Genomic DNA, 24,577 nt, shown 5'->3' with positions numbered 1-24,577 from the left:
GTGTGACTACTTGCCTATAAGTCCTCTCTATCACCTCCTCAGTTCCCTGACCAGATGAAGGTCATCGAGCTGCATGTCCAGTTCCCTAACGCTGCAGCTCGACGCACTTGATGCAGATGTGGCCACCTGGAAGGCTGGGAGTCTCCCAGACATCCCACATCTAATACCGGGCTCGCGAACATACTTCCTATTCCTATTTTTCATAACTAACTTGCCTCGCCTCAACCTGTTATTGCTGAAGCCCTGTTGAGCCAAAGCCCTCCTACTCTGACTTCCATTGCCTGCTGCTCTTCTTCCTGCCGGTCTAACTCGCTGATGTTCACGCGTCTGCTCAGTCGTGCCTCGATATTAAGAAAAAATAAAGAAAAAGTGCACTCATTTTAAATTCTTCCCACCTGTGTAATTTGCTAATATCCACGCGTTTGCATAGTCATGCCTCGATATTAATAATTGTAATAGAAATGGGAAGAAAATTGTATAAGATTCAAAAAGTCTTTAGGCGCTCTTCAGTAATGGGGCAAAAAAGAACAATGTGGTCCAAACACAAATCAATATAAGAAAGAGGCTGAATTAAGTTTAGGCACTAATTTATCTTGAATTTATAACATGTCAGCTGTCACTAATAGTGGATACAAGATGGTCAGAATCAGGGACTAAATTAACTAGATTACAAAATCAACAGGAATGGTAGAAAAAGTATAGAATGAGAGGTATAGCCTTGGTTATTAATCATGAAATCACATCAGTAATGAAAGATTACAATCAGAAGTAAGCAGATTCTTCATTTTCATAATTCTACCCATAAAGGCCCAGAAAAATTTGATACTAGGGTTTAATAATAGTAGATGCAAAGACGTAGATTCGCTAATTATTAACCTTTCAAATTACTCTTTACTCAGTTTGGCAACCATTCATTTAGATTAGTATACTGCAATTGTTACACTAATGCTCATGAAAAGTAAAAGAAGAAAAAACTAGGGAATCAGCCATACAGCATAGAATCAGGTGCTTCTGCCCATGAAGGGCAGTCAAATTCCTCTTGATGCTGATCCCATGTTACCGTCCCTAGACACTACCATTCACTATTACAAATTACATTGGAAAATTAACCCACTAAGCGGACATATTTTTGGGATTTATGAGGAAAGACACACAACTACAGAGACGACTCTACGCATAGCACTGGTGGTCAGGATTGCAGTTGAGTCACTGGAACTGCGAAGCATTAACGGGTAGAGAAGACATCAAAAAGGCAAAGAGATATAAAAGCTGCGAAGCCATGTAAAAATTAAATACGGCACGCATCAGGGCTCTGCTTATGTATAATACTGGTCATTGTGTTAAAGGGAATATGTGATTGCACTGAAGAGCATGCAGAAGGATTGCCAGGACTGGATTTTTTTTTAGCTTTGTACGAAATATGGATTTTGAAACTGAGGAGATTGAGGTGAATTATAATTTTGTTTAGGGGCCCTAAAGAGCATAAGAAGGACCTTTCTCAGAGGCCTAAAAATCAGAAACAGATTGAAAATACACTCAAAATAATAAACACAAAATAATCTGCAGATGCTGTTGTCAAAGGAACACTCACAATGCACTGGAGGAACTCAGCAGGTCAGTCAGCATCAGTTGAAAAGATTAGTCGACGTTTTGGGCCAAAACCCTTGGTCAGGACTGAAGGAAGAACTTTGGGGAGGTTTTGAAGAATGCTGGTAGTTGAAAAAAACAGTAATTTGAAAGACAAAGGGGTCGGGGAGGGGAAGCAGGGAGGTGATTGGCAGGAGAACAATGCGCAGTAGTTGAAGGAGGTGATGTGAAATAGGGATAGAGGAAGGGAGTGGAGGGAATTACCGGAAGTTGGAGAATTCTATGTTCATACCAAGGGGTTGGAGACTACTACCACAACCATCTTCCCGCCACCACAACAAGGACAGTGTTCCCCTTGTCCTCATCTACCACCCCACCGGCCTCCGGATCCAGCACATTATCCTCCGCAACTTCCGCCACCTTCAGGACCCCACCACTAAGCACATCTTTACCTCTTCACCCCTCTCTGCTTTCTGCAGGGGTCGATCCCTCCGCGACTCACTTATCCGCACGTCCATCCCCACGGATCTCCCACCCAGCACTTATCCCTGTAAGCGTAAGTGCTACACCTGTCCCTACACCTCCTCTCTTGCCACCATTCAGGGCCCCAAACAGTCCTTCCAGGTGAGGCAACACTTCACTTGTGAATCTGTTGGGTCACCTATTGCATCTGGTGCTCCCGGTGCGGCCTCCTCTACATCGGTGAAACCCGACACAGATTGGGGGACCGCTTCGTCGAGCACCTCCACTCCGTCCGCCACAACAGACGGGATCTCCCGGTAGCCACCCACTTCAACTCTGCTTCCCGTTCCCATTCAGATATGTCCATACATGGCCTCCTGTACTGCCGTGATGAGGCTAAACTCAGGTTGGAGGAGCAACACCTCATATACTGTCTAGGTAGTCTCCAGACCCTTGGTATGAACATAGAATTCTCCAACTTCCGGTAATTCCCTCCCCCTCCCTTCCTCTATCCCTATTTCACATCACCTCCCTCATAGTTCCGCCTCCTTCAACTACTGCTCATTGTTCTCCTGCCAATCACCTCCCTGCTTCCCCTCCCCCACCCCTTTGTCTTTCAAATTACTGTTTTTTTCAACTACCAGCATTCTTCAAACCCTCCCCAAAGTTCTTCCTTTAGTCCTGACGAAGGGTTTCGGCCCGAAATGTCGACTAATCTTTTCAACTGATGCTGACTGACCTGCTGAGTTCCTCCAGCGCATTGTGAGTGTTCCCTTGAAAATACACTCAGTGGCCATCATATTGGATACAGGAGTGTACCTAATAAAGTAGCCAAAGGAATGGAACCTGTTGTGGTCCTCTGCTAAAGCCCATCCACTTCAAGGTACGATGTGTTGTGCGTTCAGAGATGCTGTTCTGCCCACTACTGTTATAACGCATGGTTATTGTCGCCTTCCTGTTAGCATCAACCAATCTGACCATTCTCCTCTGACCTTTCTCACAAGGTGTTTTACCCACAAAACTGCTGCTCACTGGATGCTTTTAGTTTGCATCATTTTCTGTAAACTCTTAAGACTGTTTTGCCTGAAAATCCCAGGAGATCAGTAGTTTCTGAGTTTCTCAAACCACTCCATCACCAACAATAACTCCACGATCAAAGTCACTTAGATGAGATTTCTTCCGCATGTTTGGTCTGAACAACAGCTGAACCTATTGACATGTCTGCATTCTTTTATGCACTGAGTTGCTGCTGCATGATTGGCTGATTAGATATTTGTATTAATGAGCAATTGTACAGGCGTACCTAATAAAATGGCCACAGAGGGTATATAAACTGTGCTAGAAGCCCTGTGCTAAACAAATTACGCAGTATTTATTGTGCAGAAACAGATCTTTCATTCCAGCAGGTCCAGCACTGGTCTCCATACTATACATGAGTGACCTTGCATTTTTTTTTTCCATCTACCCACAAAAATATTTGTCCATCCCCTTTCACCTCATGCTTCCTTTAAATGCTTCTATGATATTCAACTTAGTATATGATCCCTGGCTCCATTATTCCCTGCCCTTCCATCAACTCTTTAAAACCTTTATAACATCAGAAAGATTTGTTACCTTTGTTTTCTTAATAACATAATTTTACATGAATGGTTATAGTTTGGATACTTGAGTATTAAGGATAAATTAAATTTGTGTGCATACAAGCTTTTGGGAAATATCAAAGCTTGTTAAATTTACAAACAGTGGTTGAATATGTTTAATACCTAAAGAGCTGCACACTCCTTTCTGAGGTCGAAAATATTCTTACTTTTGTAAGCATCAAGGTGTTGGATCAATTTCGTACATTGAATATTTTGTGTAGTTTTTTTTTTATCAAAAAGGTGACCTGTCTTATCATCAAAAAGTTTGATCCATCTGGCCATACTCTCAGGGGCACCTGCATATGTGTTGTTGATCATCTGAAATATAAATAATTGATTTAACTTTGTGGGGGAAAAGTAAGTTAAACAAGTTCAAGATTACATTAGCTACTTGAATTTAAATTTTATCGACGACATATCAGGCAGATTTTTTTGAAATACGTTTTTTTGCTATTTATCTTCTTTGGATTTTCAGACACTCTTTCTGCAGCTGCTCCAAAGAACTAAAAATGACAGGAGCATTAAATGTCATGCTCTTTTAAATAATGCTGAACACTCAGGATTAAAGAAAGAATATTAAAGTTCATCAATAGAATTGAAGAACATCAATATAGTGGAAATGGCATACCAAAATATTTGGTAAAAATTATTTTTAATAGGGTGCATCTCTTCTTTCAGTTAGTCCTGACGAAGGGTCTTGGCCTGAAATGTCGACTCTACCTCTTCCTATAGATGCTGCCTGGCCTGCTGCGTTCCACCAGCATTTTGTGTGTGTGTTGCTTGAATTTCCAGCGTCTGCAGATTTCCTTGTGTTTGTGTTTGTAAATTTATCCCATGCATAGGGACATAATTCCATGCTCCTCGTTAGGTTTGCTTGGATAAAAGAGAAAAGACCAATTAAATTGCAAAATACAGATTAAAGATGAGTTAACAAACTTCTCACCATAAAGATACGATTGCATTAGGCTAGAATCTACTGTAAGTGTACTTGTCTCGGTCAACAAACTGTCTGTAAACGCCCTCTACAGGATCTCTGGGAACTTTTAAGCAATGCTCTAAATTATTTCAAAGAACTACTGACATATGATTTCCTGCATCTTTAGAATCTTGAGCAACATGTACAAAATGTTGGAAGAACTCTGCAGTTGATGTTTTGGGCCGAGACCTTTCATCAGGACTGATGAAAGAATTGTTAACAGTGCACTTTTTAACTAGGAAGAGCAAGTTAGTCTGTCAAATCTGTTACTAAAAGTGAAGTAGAAAGTTAAAAAAGATCAGAAGGAATTTTGTATTTTGCTTCACATTTTTAAATATAATTGGCATGAGTTTTTATTTCAGTAATAAAATCATACAACATTGGAATACCTCTTTTGGACCACACTGTCCATATTAACTGTGATGTCTTTCTACTGTACTAAATCATTAATAAAGCATAAAAAGAATCTGTCCCAACACCAACCCCTGCGGAACTCCACTAGTCACTGGCAGCCAACCAGAAAAGGATCCTTTTATTCCCACTCGCTGTCTCCTACCAACCAGCCAATGCTCTAGCCATGCCAGTAATTTTCCTGTAATATGATGGCCTCTTAACTTGGTAAGCAGCCTCGTGTGTGGCACCTTGTCAAAGGCCTTCTGAAAGTTCAAATATACAACATTCACTGTATTCCTTTATCTATCCTACGTGTAATCCCCTCAAAGAATTCCAACAGGTTCATTGGGCAAGATTGTCCCTTAAGGAAACCATGCTGACTTTGTCCTATCTTGTTCTGTGTCACCAATTACTCCATAACCTCATCCTTAGCAGCTGACTCCAACATCTTCTCAACCACTAACGTCGGGCTAACTGGTCTATAAGTTCCTTTGCTGCCTTCCTCCTTTCTTAAAGAGTGAGTGACATTTGCATTTTTCCAGTCCTCTGGCACCATGCCAGAGTCCAAAGATTTTTGAAAGACCATTGCTAATGCCTCCACAATCTTTAATGCTACCTCTTTCGAACCTTAGGGTGCAGTTCCTCTGGTCCGGGTTACTTATGTCCCTTTAGGTCTTTCAGCTTTTTGAGCATTTCCTCCCTTGTAATAGTAACTGCACTCACTTCCCTTCTCTCACAATGTTCAACATCTGGCACACTGTTAGTGTCTTCCACAGTGAAGACTGATGCAAAATACTCAAATAGTTCATCTGCCAACCCCTCGTCCCCTGTTATTATTTCTTCAGCCTCATTTTCTAGCGGTCCTATATCCACTCTCATCTCTATTTTTTACATAGTTGAAAAAACTTTTACTATCCACTTTGATATTGATTGCTAGCTTGCTTTCATGTTTTCGCTCCTAATGATTCTTTTTGTTGCTCTCTATAGGTTTTTGAAAGCTTCCCAATCCTCTGTCCTCCCACTAATTTTTGCTTTGTTGTATGCCTTTTGCTTTTATATTAGCTTTGACTTCCCTTGTCAGTCACCGTTTTATTATTTTGCCATTTGAGTATTTCTTTGTTTTTAGAATACATCTATCCTGCACCTTCCTCATTTTCCCCAGAAACTCACTACATTGCTGCTCTGCTGTCATCCCTTGTCAGCATCTCCTTCCAATTTACTTTGGCCAACTTCTCTCTCGTACCTACATTAGAATTTACTTTCTCCCTATCAAATTTCAAGTTGAACTCAATCATATTATGATCACTGTCTCCTAAGGGTTCCTTTACTTTAAGCTCCCTAATCACCTCTGGTTCATTACATAACACCCAATCCAGTATAGTTAATTCCCTAGTAGGCTCAATGACAAACGGCTCTAAAAAGCCATCTCGTAGGCATTCAACAAAGTCACTCTCTTGAAATCCATTTCCAACTACTATTGTTCCTCTGTTGGGTTATCCCCAACCTTCTTAATGATAGGGAAAACAAACTCATTCAATCTAATCACTCCCCGTAGCCAATGACTTCCAAACCAGGCCACATCCTGGTGAATTTCCTTTGCCCTCTCTCCTGCACAATCATATCCTTTCTAACAGTGTGGTGATCACAACCGCACACAATATTCCCACGTGTGATCTGATTAGTGCTTTGTGAAGTATTTACCCTTTTTACATGTGTTGCCACTTGTAAAGAATTATGCACTTTTACCTTGAGGAGTCTCTTTTAAAAAATATTTCCTGGCATCCTACCAGTTACTGGATATGCGCTGCCCCTAATTGACTTTCCATAAGACATAGGAGCAGAATTAGGGCATTTGACCCATCAAGTTTGCTCTGCCAATTCCAGCATTATTGATCTATTATCCCTTGCAACCCCGTTCTCCAGCCACCTTCATATAACCTTTGACAGCCTGACTAAGCAAGAACCTATTGACATTAACTTTAAGTATACTCAATGACACGGCCTCCACAGCTGTCCACAACAAAGAAGTCCCCAGATTCACCACCCTCTGGCTAAAGAAATACCTTCTTATCTCTGTTCTAAATGGATGTTCCTTTTCTGAGGCTGTGCCCTCTGGTCCTAGCCTCACTGACTGTAGGAAACATCCTCTCTATATTTCAATATTTGATAGGTTTCAATGAGATCTGCCCTCAGTCTTCTAAACTGCAAGTACAGGCCCAGCACCATCAAATTCCTCATACAGTATGTTAATCCTTTCATTCCCAGAATCATTCTTATGAACCTCCTGTGGGCCCTCTCCAATGCCAACACATTATCTAAGAAAAGATGTGCACAGAACTGCTTATAATACTCCAAGTGTGGTCTGATGAACGCCTTACTAAAGCCTCAGCATCACAGCCTTGCTCTAGTATTCCAGTGCCCTTGAAATGAATGTTGACATTGCATTTTCCTTCCTTACCATAATGCATCAGTATTAAATCCCATCTGCCAAAGCTCTGCCCAACTTTCCACCTGATCTAAACCCTGTTGTTGCCATAGTCAACGTTCCTCACTAATCACATTACCAATTTTTTTTGTCATCCACAGGCTTATTAATCATGCCTTCTACTTTAGCATCCAAGTCATTAATATATACAGTATATCACAAATAACAAAAATTCCAACAACAATCCTTAAATATAAATACAAATTTAATTTTATTCATTGTGTTAATATCATGAAAAATGCTAGAGAGCTAGTAATGGGGAACAAAGATAGGCAGGTAAACACAGTAAGTGTTTTACATCAGTCTTCACTGTGAAAAATGCCAGAAATTCAAGACAGTCAGGAGGCAGAATTGAGTGTGGTCATTATTAATAGAGAGAAGTTGCCTGGGAAGCTAAAAAGTCTGAAGGTATTTAAGTCACCTGGACCAGATGGCCTATACCACAGGGTTCTGAAAGAGATGGCTGAAGAGATTGTGGAGGCATTAGTAAGCGATCTTTCAAGAATCATTAGATTCTGGAATGATTCTCAAGGGCTGGAAGATGGCAAATGTCACTCCACTTTGTAAAAAGGGAGAAAGGAAAAACACATGAAATTATAGGCCAATTAGCATGACCAGGGATTGGGATGATGTTGGAGTCCATTTTTAACGATTAAGTTTCAAGGAACTTGGAAACACATGATAAAATAGGCTGAAGTCAGTGTGATTTCATCAAGGGGAATTCTTGCCTGACAAATCTTATGGAATTCTTTGAGAAGGTAACAGATAGTATTGATGAAAGAGAGTTAATAGATGTTGTTTACTTGGATTTTCAGAAGATCTTTGATAAGGTGCCATACACGAGGCTGCTAAACAAGATGGAAGCCCATGGTATTACAGGAAAAATACTAGGATCGCCAGAAGATTGGCTGACTGGCAGAAGGCAAAGAGTGCAAATAAAGGGGTCTTTTCTGATGGGTTGCCAGTGACTAGTGGTGTTCTTCGGGGGTTAGTGTTGGGCCCATTTCTTTTTACATTATGCATTAATGATCTGAATGATGTTACTGATGGCTTTGGGGCCAAGTTTTTGGATGATACAAAAATGACGAAGCAGGGATTCTGGAGAAGGACTTGAACAGATTAGAAAAATGGGCAAAGAAGTGGCAGATGGAATGCAATGTAGGGAAGTGTATGGCAATACATTTTGGTAGGAACAGAGGAATAGACTATTTTCTAAAAGGGGAGTGAATTTTGAAATCAGGTGCAAAGGGACCTTGGAGCACTCATGTAGGATTACCTAAAGGTTAACTTGCAGGTTGAGTTAGTATAAGGAAGGCAAATGCAATATTAGCATTTCTTTTGAAAGCGAGGATGTAATGCTGAGGCTTAATAAGGCATTGGTGTATTGTGAGCAGTTTGGCCTCCTTCTTTCAAGATGGTTGTGCTGACATTGGAGAGGTTTCAGAGGAGATTAATCCTGGGAATGGAAGGAGTAACTTATGAGGAGTGTCTAATAGCTCTGGGCCTGTACTTGTGGAGTTCAAAAGATGACTGTCATCAAACTTGATGGATATTGAAAAGTCTAGTTAGAGTGGTCATGGAGAGGATGTTTCCCATACTGGGACACTGTAGGACCGGAGGGCACAGCCTCAGAATAGAAGGATGTTACTTCAGAACAGAGATGAGGAGGAACTTTTTTTAACCAGAGAGCCATGAATCTGTGGAATTCATTGTCACAGATGGCTGTAGAAGACAAATCCTTGGGTATATTTAAAGTAGAGGCTAATATGTTCTTGATTAGTAAGGGTATCAAAGGCTACAGGGGGAAAAAAGCTAAAGAGTGGTATTGAGAGAAAATACACTGCCTTGAATAGGTATTCAGCTTCCACGACTATTTTCACATTTTACTGTCTCATTTTCTAAACTTAAAATATATTGAAGTAGGATTTTTGAGCTAATCTACAAAACATTGTGCATCATGTCACATCAAAAGAAAAATTCCAAAACCTATCAACAATTTAGCAAAAATTAAAAATCAAAATTGTGAGGCTGGAAAAATATTCAACTCCTTCGTAATTACTATGCTAACCCCTCAGGATGCAATATACTATTACCTTACCTACTCACCCAATTTGTTGATATAGAAAATTGTAGAATCAATGAATTCATAAGAATGAACATCCCCTCTCTCTGTAAGGTCCAACAGTATGGTAGATTTTCAATAGACAAAAGCTAAATGAAGATGAGCATTCAAGACAAGGTTAGGGAAATGATAATAGAGAAGCATAAATCTGGGGAAGGATACAACGAGATCCTACTGGCTGTTGATGGAGTAGCAGCACTTTTATAGGTGCTCCTACTCTTTTTTAAATTACTGCTTCCAACTTGTTTCGAAAACTTACTTTTAAACGCAATATTGCTTTATGATGAGTCGTGTTAAAGCTACTAAAAAAAGAAGAGGACCCTCCAATAACTTTGGAATCTATTAAGGTGACACTTCCGAAACACAAAAATGAACTTTCGGAGGAGTTACAGCAACTCAGCGCTGAATTTCAACGGATGGATGGCAAATTGGATTCTATTCAAAAAAACTTTAAGTGAACATGATAAACGGATAAAAGAGAACAAAGACATTTTGACGACGTTCGACGTGAAGATTGAACACCTGGAACAGATCTGTGATAAACAGTTAAAGATTAATGAAACATTAACACAGAAGACTTTCGACTTAGAAAAGAGAAACAGAAGAAATAATTTACGTATTCTGGGTTTTAAAGAGTCATTGGAAGGCAATCAGCCGTTAGAATTTTTTGCAAACCTTTTGGCTAACTTATTTCTGAATATTTTAAAATCTCCACCTAAAATAGACCGAGCTCACAGATCACCTGTACCAAGACCTCCTCTGGGAGGATGACCCTGCTCAGTGATAATTTGTCTTCACGACTTTCAAACAAAGGAACTTTTAATTCGTGAATCTCATCGGAAAGGTATGATTGATTATGAAGACCAGAAGTTCAGAATTGTGGAAGATTTTTCACCCGAGGTGTTGAATAAATGTTTCAAGTTTAAAAAAGTCATGTCTGAGCGTATAATAAAGTTTTTAAATCCTCTCTTCATTACCCCGCTCGTCTTAGAATCATTTTGAAAAATGGTTCTCAGAGATGGTTTCGTTTGACCGAAGAGGTGCAGGATTTCTTGAGTGCTGAATCAATTTCAGAAGTTTAACTGTTCAATAACTCTTTACACAAATTTATGTTGTGTCTGCCTGATGGATCCTTTTTTTTTAGAATCAGCAGTCTAACTGTTCATTACTTTCTTTTATGAACAATTTTTTTAACTTTTGGTATACCTTCATATCAAATTTTTTTGTACTTGTTTAGAAAATTAAGGATTTAATATTAGTAAGTTTTCTTTAAGTTAATACTTTCTAGGTTAATATGTTTTGAACTTTCATATTTCTTTCTAATATTTTTATACTATAATTTTTGAGGTGTTTTAAAATACATTTAATTTTGCTCTGTCTTTTTGTTGTGTCTTGTTGGAAAGCAGCTTTGCCTTGAAAATTTTTTTTTGGAGCTCAGCCAGTAGATTGTTTTGGGAGGGTGGTAGGTTTAGCTGTTGACTGCTCTTTGGTTGATTTTTTCTCTTTGGGCGGGGGGATGGGGGGTGGTTTTCTTTTTTTCTATCAGCTGTTGGCTCTCTTAGCTTCATTTTTGCTTGGTTACTTTTTCCTAAAGCTCATAGTTTGGATTTAATATATCTTCCAGCGGTTTTTACTCAAATATCTCCTTCAAGCAATATTTAAAATGGACCATGTTTTTAATTTACTTCGTTTTAATGTGAAAGGATTAAACCATCCTGTGAAATGTAATAAGATATTTAATTATATTAAGAAATTGAATGTCTCAATTTTTTTTTTACAAGAAACACATGTTCGTAAATGTGATAATTTACGTCTTTTCAGCCGTTGGGTTTACCTTTCCATTCCTCCTTTCAGGCTAAGGCAAGAGGAGTTGCAATTCTTATAGACAGTTCAGTTTCTTTCCTTCAACGTAATATAGTGTCTGATACCAATGGGCGTTTTGTTATAGTCTCAGGGAAATTAAATAATAAATTAATGGTTTTTGCTAATTTGCATGCCCTGAATATAGATGATCCAGGGTCTTTTGAACATTTTTTTTCGCTTTTACCAGATTTAAGTTTATATTCCTTGGTTTTAGGAGGAGACTTCAACTGTTGTTTAGATCCTGTTTTAGATCGTTCTTCTTCTAAACAATTGACGTAGTAGATCTGCCTCCTTTATCCAATCTTTTCTAATGAAATGTGATATTGTTGATGTTTGCTAATTTTTGTATCCAACAGATAAAGAGTACTCATTTTTTTCTCATGTTCATCATACGTATTCCAGGATTGATTATTTTTTTGTTGATACCCAATTGATTCCATTAGTTCGATCCTGTGAGTATAAAGAAATTGCTGTTTCAGATCATGCTCCTGTGTTTTTATCTTTAAATCTTCCGGGTAGCTCCCAAATAAACAGTTCTGGCATTTTAATCCAACTTTGTTATCAGATAAAATTTTTTTTAAATTTTTGGAGAGACAAATTATTCTTTTTTTGGAGAGAATATGCTAGAAGAGACTTCTAGTCTTATTTTATGGGATGCTTTTAAGGCTTATATTAGAGGTCAAATTATTTCTTTTTACCGCAAGTGTTAAGAAAAAAGCTAATAAGGAGAGAATTGAATTAGTTGAAGCAATTAGACCAAAACTATGCTTTGGCTCCAGATCCTGTTTTATATAAAAGACGTGCTGAAATTAAAACTAAAAACGATCTGCTCTTAACTTATCCAATTGAAATGCAACTTTTAAAAGATAAAAGTCAGTTTTATGTTCGTGGAAATAAAACGGGTAAACTATTAGCTAATCAATTAAAGACCTTTATAGTTGAACATCAAATTAAAGAATTTGTAAAGCGAATAGTGATAAAACATCTGATCATTTAGAAATAAACGATGCTTTCAGAGCATTCTACTCTAAACTTTATAGTTCTGATCCTCCTAAAGATAATACTCTAATGAATAATTTTTTAGATCGATTAAACATTCCTACACTTTCTGATGATATTTGAAAATTGTTGGATCAATCTATTGCCTATGAGGAAATTGCTGAGGTTGTTCAGTCTTTGCACTCGGGGAAGGCTGCGGGGCCTGATGGATTTTCTGGAGAGTTTTTTAAGGCTTTTCCTCTTTGCTTATACTTCGTTTATATTCAGTCCTTTCCGACTCAAATTAGGTAAGTTGCCACAATCTTTTTATGAAGCCTCTATTTCGCTTGTTCTTAAAAAGAATATGGACCCAATTGAATGCTCTTCTTATAGACCTATTTCCTTACTTAATGTTGATACTAAAATTTTATCTAAACTTGTGGCCCGTAGGATTGAAAATATTTTGCCATCTATTATCTCTGATGATCAGACTGGATTTATCAAAAATCGATACTCCCACTTTAATATTCGTTGTATATTGAATGTTATTTATTCTCCTTCTAAAGAGATTTCGGAATGTGTGATATCCTTAGATGCTGAGAAAGCCTTTGATCGGGTTGAATGGAATTGTTTATTTAAAACTTTAGAAAATTTTAACTTTGGGCCCAATTTTATTCAATGGATTAAATTACTTTACTTATCTCCCTCCGGTCAGGTTCTTACTGACTCTCAGTACTCTAAACCATTTAAACTTTATTGTGAAACTAGACAAGGTTGTCCTTTGAGTCCTTTGCTTTTTGATTTGAGCTTATAACCTTTGGCTATTGCTTTCCGGGAGTCTAATGATATCACTGGTATTTTAAGGAGGGGTATTACCCACAAAGTTTCACTTTATGCTGATGACCTTTTGCTCTACATTTCTAATGTGGAGACTTCTTTACCTTATCTACTTTCTTTACTTTCCTGCTTTAGTCAGTTTTCTGGATATAAATTTAACTTTCATAAGAGTGCACGTTTTCCTTTGAATAATTTGGTATTAGTTAATACTAACCTTCCTTTTAAAATTGTAAGAAATTAATTTACTTATTTGGATGTAACAAATACTAGGAATTATAAATTCCTTTTCAAAGAAAAGTTTTTTACCCTTCTGAATTATGCTAAGAAGGCACTTTCAAATTGGTCACCCCTCTCTTTATCGTTGATTGGCCGAATCAATTCCATTAAAATGAATATTTTGCCTAAATTTTTATATTTATTTCAGGCCATACCTGTTTTTAATCTTAAATCCTTTTTTGATTCTTTGGATTCTATTATGTCTTCTTATATATGGAAAAATAAAATTTCTCAATTAAATAAAGTTCATCTTCGAAAAACTAAAAAGAATGGAGGTTTAGCCTTACTTGGTTTTAGGTTTTATTACTGGTGTTACGTACCCCGTAACTGGGTTGCCAAACCAGCAGAAATGGATCACTCAGTTGGAGTCTGGAGTACTAGAACTAAGAAAGTTTTATTAAGGAAACAAGCAACACAGTAATCGGAAGGATAATAAATGCAACAGTTCAGTGATGATAAACACACATGTGCACAGAATTAAGATAACAGCATCAATCAAGCTCTATCGTTGTCTAGGGGTAAATGACCAATTTCAAAATGACTCAAAGTTCAGTCCAGTTCAGTAGTTCAGTTCGCAGTAATCGTTGCCATGGCGGTGGACAATGTGGGGGAAGAGAGAGATAGAATAGGAACAACTCATCATTCAGAACGGCTTCACTCACAGACCAGCAGGATGGCTCACAGACCAGCGAGATGGCTCACAAACAGCTTTTTGGGCGGGTCCTTGGTGATGTCACCTGAGGTCACCGACTGTGACCCCTCCTCCAGATGCGGTCGATCCTCTGCAGTGAACCCGGCACCCAGGCAAGGGCGGACACACACCGGGTTCCCGCTGATCGTACCTTTCCACCCTTGTCGTTGTCTGGGACTTCTCACCCACTCGTGAGAAGCGCACCGCTTCCAGGGTCTCGTTACCTCGGGTGGCGTGTGTGTCTGTCTTAGCGAACCTGTCCCTTTTTATCCCCCTGCTGGGGTATCGCCTGTCCATCACTTCAAACAGTTCAGGGTTCAAAGGGGGGAGCCGCTCCAGACAGCTCTTCCTCCCACATCCCTTCATTACACATCTCCAGACGCTGCTCCATTGTTCCTTATCTCTCCTTCCCCTGAGGGCAGGTGGCAGACCAACTGCTGATGCCACTGATGCTAGCCCAGGCCAGCAAACATCTTAATTTTATGTGTATTCTCGTAACACTGGGCAGTCAATATACGGAATTTTACGTTTTGGTTATATTATATTAATCGAGAGGACTGTCCGGTCTGGGTTTCTTTAGAAGCTAACTCTGTTAATAAATTCTCTATCATTTCTCTTCCCAGATCCTCAATTCCTTTATCTTTAAGTAATTTAACTGATAAATTTGTAGTTAAACACACTTTGAGGATTTGGGTACAATTTAGAAAATATTTTGGTTTATTGAGTTTTTCACTTTCCAGTCCCATTTTTTTCTAATTTTTTTTAAACCTTCTATGTCTGATGTAGTTTTTAAAGAGTGGAATAGATTGGGTATTAAATGTTTTCATGATTTGTTTGTTGGAGATAGTTTCTCTTCATTTGAACAATTGTCAGTTAAGTATAGCCTACCGAGAACTCACTTTATTCGATATTTACAAATTAGAGACTTCTTGCATTCTCAAGTACGTACATTTCCTAAAAGTCCAGATAAAAATTTACTTGATATAAATTTTTTATTTGAAACCCTTCCATAATGCATCTATATCTAATATTTATGGTAAGTTGTTGGGAATGCGAAATATTGCTTTAGATAAAATTAAAAATCTTTGGGAACAAGATTTACAGATTTCAATTTCTGAGGACACTTGGAATGAAATTTTGAAATTGGTTAATACTTCTTCGTTATGTGCCTGTCATTCCCTTCTACAATTTAAAGTGGTTCATAGAGCCCATATGTCTAAAGGTAAGCTGTCTCGTTTTTATCGGCTATATCTCCCTTTTGTGATAGATGTAATAATGGAGAAGCTTCATTAATCCATATGTTTTGGACTTGTCCGAGTCTTGAAAAATATTGGAAGGAAGTATTTCAAACTTTTTCTGTGCTTTTTAAAGTAAATTTTAAACCTAATTCTTTGACTGCCTTATTTGGTATTGTTGAAGGAAACGATATTATTTTGGAGACACATGATTTGCTTATTTTGGCCTTTATTTCTCTTATAGCCAGGAGGGCATTGTTGCTTAAGTGGAAGGTTGCCACTCCGCCTACTCATACTCATTGGTTACATGATGTTATGTCTTGCTTAAATTTAGAGAAGATTCGCTGTTCAATTTCTGAACCTAGACAAGATTTTTTAACATTGTGGGGACCTTTTTTGAATTATTTTCAAAATTTTTGATTTGCTATTAAGCACAGATGTTGGCTAATAATATGTTTTACTATATGTTAAGGATTTCTTCCTTTTCTTTTTTTCTAACCTAACAGCTGTTTTTTTTCTGGTAATGGGTTTAGATTTTTTGTATAATAAAATTATCTCTTTTCAATATTATGTTTAAATTTAATTTTATATGGATATGGGGTAATTGCACTTTATCTGTGATTTCAATATATTGTAATCGATATATATATTATATCCTATTGTACTCTGTATTCTTTTATGTAAGAAATTAATAAAAATACTGAAGAAGAAAGGATACAAGACCATCTCAAAGGCACTGAACACGTCTTGGAGCTTGATGCAGTCCATTGTGAAAAAGTGGAAAAATATGAAACCACAGCCACACTGCCTAGGTCAGGCCACACCGCTGAACTTCATTGCTGGAGAAGAATTGCTCTTGTAAGAGAGGCTACTGTGATGCCAACAGTCAGTTTGAATGAGTTGCAGAAGTCAGTGTCTGCAACTGGAGATGAAGTTCATGGCTGTACAATCTCCAAGGTCTTGTGCAAGAAGGCTATTTATGGAGTAGTTGCAAGCAATAACACTGGCTTAAAAGAAAGCATATCCTTGCCCATAAACACTTTGCAAAGCATCACTTAGAAGATACTATAAGGATGTGGAGAAGGTCTTGTGGTCGGATGAGATTAAGGTGAAACTTTTTGGCCTCAATACTAAGCGGTACATGTGGCATAAATCTATTACTGCACATCAGCCAGATAACACCATCCCTACTGTAAAGTATGGTGAAGGTAATATCATGCTATGGGGATGCTTTTCAGCAGCAGGGACTGGAAATCTGGTCAGTATTGATGGGAGGATGAATGCTGTTAAGTACAGAGAGATCCTGGATATAAACCTGCTAGCCTCTGCCAGAAAGCTTAAACTGGAGAGAAAATTTGTCTTTCAAAGTCCAAAGCAAATTTATTATCAAAGTACATATACTGTATGTCACTATATACAGCCCCAAGGTTCATATTTTATACTCAATAAATTTATGGAATTATAACCATAATAGAATCAACGAAAAGACAGCACCAACTGGGTTGCACCTTTCAGCAGGATGATGACTCAAAGCACTCTGCCAGAGCAACCATGGAGTGGCTTAAAATGAAGAAAATTATTCTCCTTGAGTGGCCCAGTCAAAATTCTGAGCTTAACCTGATCAAAATCCTCCTACAAGACCTCAAGGTCACTGTCCACGGCCACTCTCTAACTGACTTGGCACAACTTGAGCAATTTTGCAAGTAGGAATGAGCAAATCTTGCTCCATCAAGTTGTTACAAAGCTAATAGAGACTTGTTACAAAGCTAAAAAGACTACTGGCTGTAATAGATGCAAGAGGTTATTCAACTATGGACTAAGCAAAGGGAAATGAATATTTTTTGAACTGCTGACATTCCAGTTTTTGAATTTTTAGTTTTTCATGCTTTACAATTTTCCCTGTTTTTGGGCTCTACTGTAAAGGGAGAAAAAGGAGCTGTGCTCTAAGAGTAAAAATTCTCAGTTAAATTGATCAAAATCTCTTCTTGTAATACTCATTCAGGTGAGCAAAGGCTTGAGGACTGAATTAATTTTTTTCAAGGTACAGTACATCAGCCATGATTGAATGGCAGAGCAGACTCGATGGGCTAAATTGCCTAATTCTGCTCCAATGTCTTATGGTCTTCTGTTTATTAAATAACTTTGAGGAAAATAAATCACAAACAATTTTATATGTTATCCTCTATATTTATATTTTATGATCAACTTTGTTCTTTTCACATGCCTATGAGTATGGTTATAATCAACTTGCATTCCTTTCCAAATTGAGCAAACTTGCAAAGGGTGCCACAAGCTAGCATACAGTCATTACTTTACTAATCTGATTTTAAATTTCCTGAATTTTGCAATGTTCTTTTCCCTCAATACAAAGTACCTATTGGACAATATTAAAAAACTGCCAGAAGTTTATGAACTAACAATGCTAGAAATTATATTTTTTAATGTTGCAGTAGCCTTCTATCTAATTTTTTATGGTTTAATACCTCAAAATAAAATGGATGGAATGTATTTTATATGGACAATAAAGCATTTAAATCGGAGATGGTTAAAATAAACACTATGTTTAATTTTCATGAACTGATAAATTAAACTTTAAAATTTAAAATTCCTGAAATGAGGAAAAGGTTTTGAGTATAACTGTATCAGTAAATAGTTGTAATTCAAGGTGACCAAACTGTTCACTTTAAGGGAATTGTTGACACTGTGGTTATGCATTTGTAAAGGTTTAAATTTGAAGAGAGGTCAGTAAGCTGTTAAATATAATTTTTAATATTTCTGTGCTTTGCCCTACCTCATCCAATCTGAATGAGATGGGAGGTGATTTCAGAAACATTGAAGTCTGCAATATGGAGCTTTAAATAAAAATCTTTTGTGACAGCTTTCTTTTAACTGGAGTGCTAACATCTCCCTGAATGTTTCACCTGAAGTGATGCTGCACTCTAAACGGCTTGAAAGCTGTTTTACTAGCTGGTTATTTATTATTTTCACATGAGCTGATACTTAAACAAAACACCTGAGTGAAGATAAAATCAATATTTGAAATTGTATCTACTGTATGTACATGGCATCAAGTTGACAAACAAGAGTGCTACCTAATCAGACTTGGCTTTTCAAAAGTCATTAGGCATTAACCACAAATCCACATTGTTTTCTTGAAGATTCTTTCTCGAAGTAGTGAAATGTTGGTCATTGCAGGACTTGCATTAAGGTCAATTATGGTAGTATAGTTAGAGTCCTTGTGCAGGATATCCTAAAGGTTAACCTCCAGGCTGAGTTGGTGGTGAAGAAGGCGAATGCAATGTTGGCATTCATTTCTAGAGGTAGGGAATATAAGAGCAGGGATGTGATGTTGAGGCTCTAGAAGGCACTCATGAGACCACACTTGGAGTATTGTGTGCAGTTTTGGGCTCCTTATTTTAGAAAGAATATACTGACATTGGAGAGGGTTCAGAGAAGATTCACAAGAATGTTTCCAGGAATGAAAGGGTTACCGTATGAGGAACGTCTGGCAACTCTTGGGCTGTATTCCTTGGAGATCAGGAGAATGAGCGGGGATCTCACGGAAACATTCCAAATGTTAAAAGGCCTGATCAGATTAGATATGGCAAAATTATTTCCCATGGTAGGGGAGTCTAGGACAAGAGAGCACGACTTCAGGATTGAAGGATGTCCTTTTAGAACTGAGAAGCAGAGAAACTACTTTCGTTACAGGGTGGTAAATCTGCTCCTATATCTTATAATCTTATGGTCTTTATGTTCTTGGAGTGAACATCATAGAGGAGCCCTCTTGTATCATCAACACCTCCTTAATAGTAGGGAAGGCTCTGTAGTGCCTATACTATCTTAGGAGTTTAAAGGGAGAAACTCTGCCCAAAAACCTGCTGGTAAATGTTTCTTGATCTGTAATTGAGAGCATACTGACCGACTGCATGACAATATGGTACACTAGCTGCAACAAAGATCAACAAAGAAAGTACTTCAGCAAATGAACAGGATGGCACAGAACATCATTGGGACACAATTACCAGATATGGAATCCATCTGCAACTCACAATGTCTATAGCAGGCTAGCAAAACCATTATGGACTCATTCCACCCCGGTGATCACTTGCTCAATCTCCTACCACCCGGCATAAGATACAGAGACATCTCTGCATGGACATCCGTACTGAAAAGTAGCTTTCTCCCCCCGAGGGCTGTCATGCAACTGAACAATGTCCCATTTCAGAGTTGTTTGCTTTTAATTCAGTTGTACCTTAGATGTCAGTCTAAATAACTCAGATGTTATTTTAAATTTACTCATTGTGTTTTTAGTAACTGAAATGTTAAAAGGCCTGAACAGATTAGATATGGCAAAGTTATTTCCCATGGTATGGAATTCTAGGACAAGAGGGCATGACATCAGAATTGAAGGACATGCATTTAGAACAGAGATGTGGAGAAATTATTTTAGTCAGAGGGTGGTAAATCTGTGGAATTTGTTGCCACGAGTGGCTGTGGAGGCCAACTCAGTGGGTGCATGTAAGGCAGAGATAGGTTCTTGATTAGCTAGGGCATCAAAGGGTGTGGGGAGTGGGAATGACTGGAATAATTGGATCAGCCTACAGTTGAATGGCGGAGCAGACTCGATGGGCCAAATGGCCTACTTCTGCTCCTATATCTTATGGTCTTATATTGGCCTCTATATGCTTTTAATTATGTAACTGAACAGGCATGGGTAAATTTGCATCTCTAAAGAATTGATTTGTTACTGGAAAAGGTAATGGACTTTTCAGCTGCATGGTAGCCAGATAGTTTTCATATAATTGAATGAATTATATGGTAGCTGCATGAATACTGAAAAGGTTATGACTGCTATGATCAATTTTAATTTCATTCTTCATGACTGATTCAAATATGTGAGCGGTATCTTTTTCATCATCTCATTTCCTTTCAAGTCTAGCTATTGTCTTAAGGGATATACAGTATGTCTTGGTTCTGATGTTGCCTAGAATTACAAAAGTATAAAAGTGCATTTTGTCTGATACTCTTTTTAAATCATGTTTTCTATGATATGAAATAGAAAATAGATGAATTAACAGTTTATCTTTTTAACTTGTAGCAAAACATTGCTTTTGTCATTTATTTATTTTTTTAAAATTGCGAAATTGTTGTGGTTCTGGGAATGTGCAAGATGTATGTAGGTTGATGATTATGTTACTGGACAAATGTTCAGAAACTTGCCCTAATGATTTGTAGATGAGAGTTCAAATCCCAGAGCAACTGCTTAATTTAGCTTTGATTAAATAAAAAGCAAATGTGATTTCTGACTTGCAGGGATGTGGTTGAGCCTTAACTGCCTTCTCAAATGGCCAAGCAAACTGCTTATTTCAAGGACTATTAGTAATGCGCAAGAAAAATTGGCATTGCCAGTGAACCCAGTCCTGCAATTGATTGAAGGGTAGTCACCATCAACAAAAGATTAACTGTTTGGACACTTGAGAGTAATCAACAATGAGAAGGAATGTATTTCTGTACTTTATTAACTCTTCTTGAAAGATTGGAGCAACTGGGGTTGTATACTCTGGAATTTAGAAGGATGAGAGGGGATCGGATTGAAACATATAAGATTATTAAGGGATTGGATAAGCTAGAGGCAGGAAACATGTTCCCGATGTTGGGCGAGTCTAGAACCAGAGGCCACAGTTTAAGAATAAGGGGTAGACAATTTAGAACAGAGTTAAGGAAAAACTTTTTCACACGGAGGGTTGTGGTTCTGTGGAATGCTCTGCCTCAGAAGGCAGTGGAGGCCAATTTTCTGGATTCTTTCAAAAAAGAGTTCGGTAGAGCTCTTAAAGATAGCGGAGTGAAGGGATATGGGGAGAAGGCAGGAAAAGGGTACTGATTGTGGATGATCAGCCATGATCACAGTGAATGGTGGTGCTGGCTCGAAGGGCTGAATGGCCTACTCCTGCACCTATTGTCTCTTGTTCATTGTAAAATGCAAAAAAACTTACCCATGTTTACAAATTATATTTTCTGGTATATCTAATAATTTTTGCTCTTTTAGTCTGTTTTATTTTATTGAAAGCTATGCAAGCAAATTGAATTTAAATTTAATTTAAACTTGGACTGTGTTTATTTTTATGACACATGAATCCCCAATTTGTGATTTACTGTTTCCCTAAATTTAGTGAGATTGAAACTGTAAAGTCCCTTACAAATATTAGGTTGCAATGTATTAAATTATAGTATTAAAATGTAGCATAAGCAATCCATGAGTTATGGAAGAGAAAATTCTTATTTGCAAGATTAAACTGATGTATTTTGTGTGGTTTCCATGCTTTGGTTGTTTGTTCAATATAAAATCTTTGCTTCAGAATTTTAACAAAGCAATACCTATGATCATTGATCCAGAAATAATTATTCAAAAATAAAAAATTAAACCTGGATTAAAAATTATATTTTATCAGTTGTGCTGAAATATCATACTAACTTGAGAATTGCATTAAGATGAAGAAGAACATGGTTGAGTATTCATGTGAAAGGAGTAGAGAATGTTCTTGGGTATCAGAAGAACCTGCCCATTGATGAAATATGTTGTAGGAGGCAATGGGGCTATAGTTAAGTGTTCCTTGCAGATAATTGCCAAGGAAGTATCTGTAAGATTGTGATTCCACAGTATAGTTATGTCCATTTGGGGAATCCTGTAATTTGGGTAATGCTCATGCTTGTTCTGGCTGAAGGAAACATAGATGATGTCTGTCTTTGAGTACGGATTTGGGTAATCTCTCTAGTGCAGCAGTGACAAAGGTCAACAGAAGCATTCTGGAGTGACCCTTAGGGAAGGAAGCTGAGTGTGATAATTACCTTTACCCCATACGTGTCACAAAAATGGGGTGTAGGACATCTCAAAGGGTACGTCATGGTACGATTTATGTGCTGACCCTTTAATTTGCATGGCTTTAGGAGAAAGAGGGTGGTGGAGGTAGGGTTTAGTAAAAACTTTAGTACAAACTCATTTTTCAGTCCAATGAGGTTGAAAATTTCACTTTAGGTAATTTTATATATTGCAGTACTGTTAATATTGTTTGGATGAGTTGTATGACAGAAAATTGATATAAAAATAAACAAAAATCCTGCTAATCAATCAGGAGTTAAATTTACATCTGTTGCTGAGGCACCCAGAAATGTGCAAAATTGCAGATTTCAGCATTAAGACTGCACAATACCACATTCTTTGGCGTTCTACAAAGAATTTCTCGGTCATTGTCTATTCAGTTTTTATAATGTAGAAGTTCCTTTGAACCTCTTAGTAATAAAACCATAAGTGTGAGACCACTATTGATTAAAATATTAACAAATCTTTCCTGTTTTCTCAGGATTCTTTATATTATGAACAGCTGAAATCAAATGTGATTCAACATGATCTTTTAATTGACAACCTCATCTATAAGGTATAAAACCTCTTTCTTTCTTTTATATTAATGACAGTATGACACTGAGGAACCACAACAGCATTCTGCAGGCAGCTTACAGAACTTACAGATATACTTCTAAACTACTCTCACTGCAATCTTCAGCCTATAATTTCCCTTTAAATAATGTACTTTTGAAACGTTTCACAATCTTCTGATGGACTTGGTGGACTTAACTCTCAAGCATGCAGGTATTGTACCTTTCTGTGGACGAAGGTACATCGCCACAGTTGAAAGAGAGAAAGGAGGGAAGGGCTCCAAGCCAGGCTAGAATATTGGAGTATGAAGCTTTCTCTGCCCAGCATTTTGTTAGCAGATGTTCAGTCACTGGAGAGCAAGACTAAGGAGGAAATGAGCAACTGCTGCGTTCTCATTGGCTCTGTACTCAACCCTGGAACAGCTGGACAGCAAAGATGCATACATCAGGATGCTCTTCATTGGCTAGAGCTTGGCATTCAATACTATCTTCCCCTCAAAACTAATCAATAAGCTTCAAGACCTTGTCTTCACTACTTCCTTGATTTTCTCACTTGCAGTCAGTTTGGATTAGCAACAACATCTCCTCCACAATCTCCATCAGCGCAATTGCACCATAAGGCTGTATGCTTAGCCTCCTGCTTTGCTCACTTTATACTTACGACTGCAAGGCTAAGCATAGCTCCAATGCCATACTTAAGTTCAGTATCACTGGCCAAAACAAAGGTGGTGATGAATCAACATATAGAAGGGAGATTGAAAATCAGAGTCGGGTTGAATATAACTGGCATACGTTGTGAAGTTTGTTAACTTAGCAGCAGCAGTACAATGTAATACATGATAATACAGAAAAAAAGTAAATCAATTACAGTAAGTATTTATATATATATATATATTTACATATTATACATATATATACACTTAAATATGTATATAAAATTGTTAAATTAAAAATAGCGCAAAAACAGAAATAATAAAAGTGAGGTTGTGTTCATGCGTTCAATGTTCATTTCGGAATTGAATGGCAGGGGGGAAGAAGTCGTTCCTGAATCGCTGAGTGTGTGCCTTAAGGTATCTCCTTCCTAATGGTAACAAAGAGAAAACGGCATGTCCTGGGTGATGGGGGTCCTTAATGATGGACGCCACATTTCTGAGGCACCGCTCCTTGAAGATGTCTTGGATACTACAGAGGCTAGTACTCAAGATGGAGCTGACTAAGTTTAGAACTTTCTGTAGCTTCTTTTGACTCTGTGCAGTAGCGCCCACCCCCTACCAAACAGTGATGCGGCTAGTCAGAATACTCTCCACGATACATCTGTAGAAGTTTTCAAGTGTCTTAGGTGACAGTCCAGATCTCCCCAAACTTCTCATGATATATAACTGCTGTCTTGCCCTTTTATGGCTGCATTGATTTTTTTGGGACCAGGTTAGATCCTCAGAGATCTTGACACCTAGGAAATTGAAATTGCACACTCACACTTCTGATCCCTCCATGAGGATTGGTTCATATTCCTTCATCTTACCCTTTCTGACATCCACAATCATCTCTTTGGCCTTACTGACGTTGAGTGCATAGATGTTGCTTCAACACCACTCAAC

At 37.8% G+C, this 24,577-nt stretch overlaps 1 protein-coding gene across 2 annotated transcripts in view; it reads left to right on the top strand.

Moving 5' to 3' along the window:
* Window positions 1–24,577, top strand: part of tbc1d19 (TBC1 domain family, member 19) — a 148,028-nt gene that overhangs the window by 70,011 nt on the left and 53,440 nt on the right. For both annotated transcript variants that reach the window (XM_063043328.1, XM_063043329.1), the window contains exon 12: window positions 22,907–22,981. In XM_063043328.1, the coding sequence (XP_062899398.1) occupies window positions 22,907–22,981 (75 nt within the window). The remainder of the gene's footprint in view (window positions 1–22,906; window positions 22,982–24,577) is intronic.

This window comes from Mobula hypostoma, chromosome 3, assembly GCF_963921235.1.
Source record: "Mobula hypostoma chromosome 3, sMobHyp1.1, whole genome shotgun sequence".
Taxonomy (NCBI): domain Eukaryota; kingdom Metazoa; phylum Chordata; class Chondrichthyes; order Myliobatiformes; family Myliobatidae; genus Mobula; species Mobula hypostoma.
Note: the sequence above shows the minus strand (reverse complement) of the source record. Positions and strands in the feature narration are given on the sequence as shown.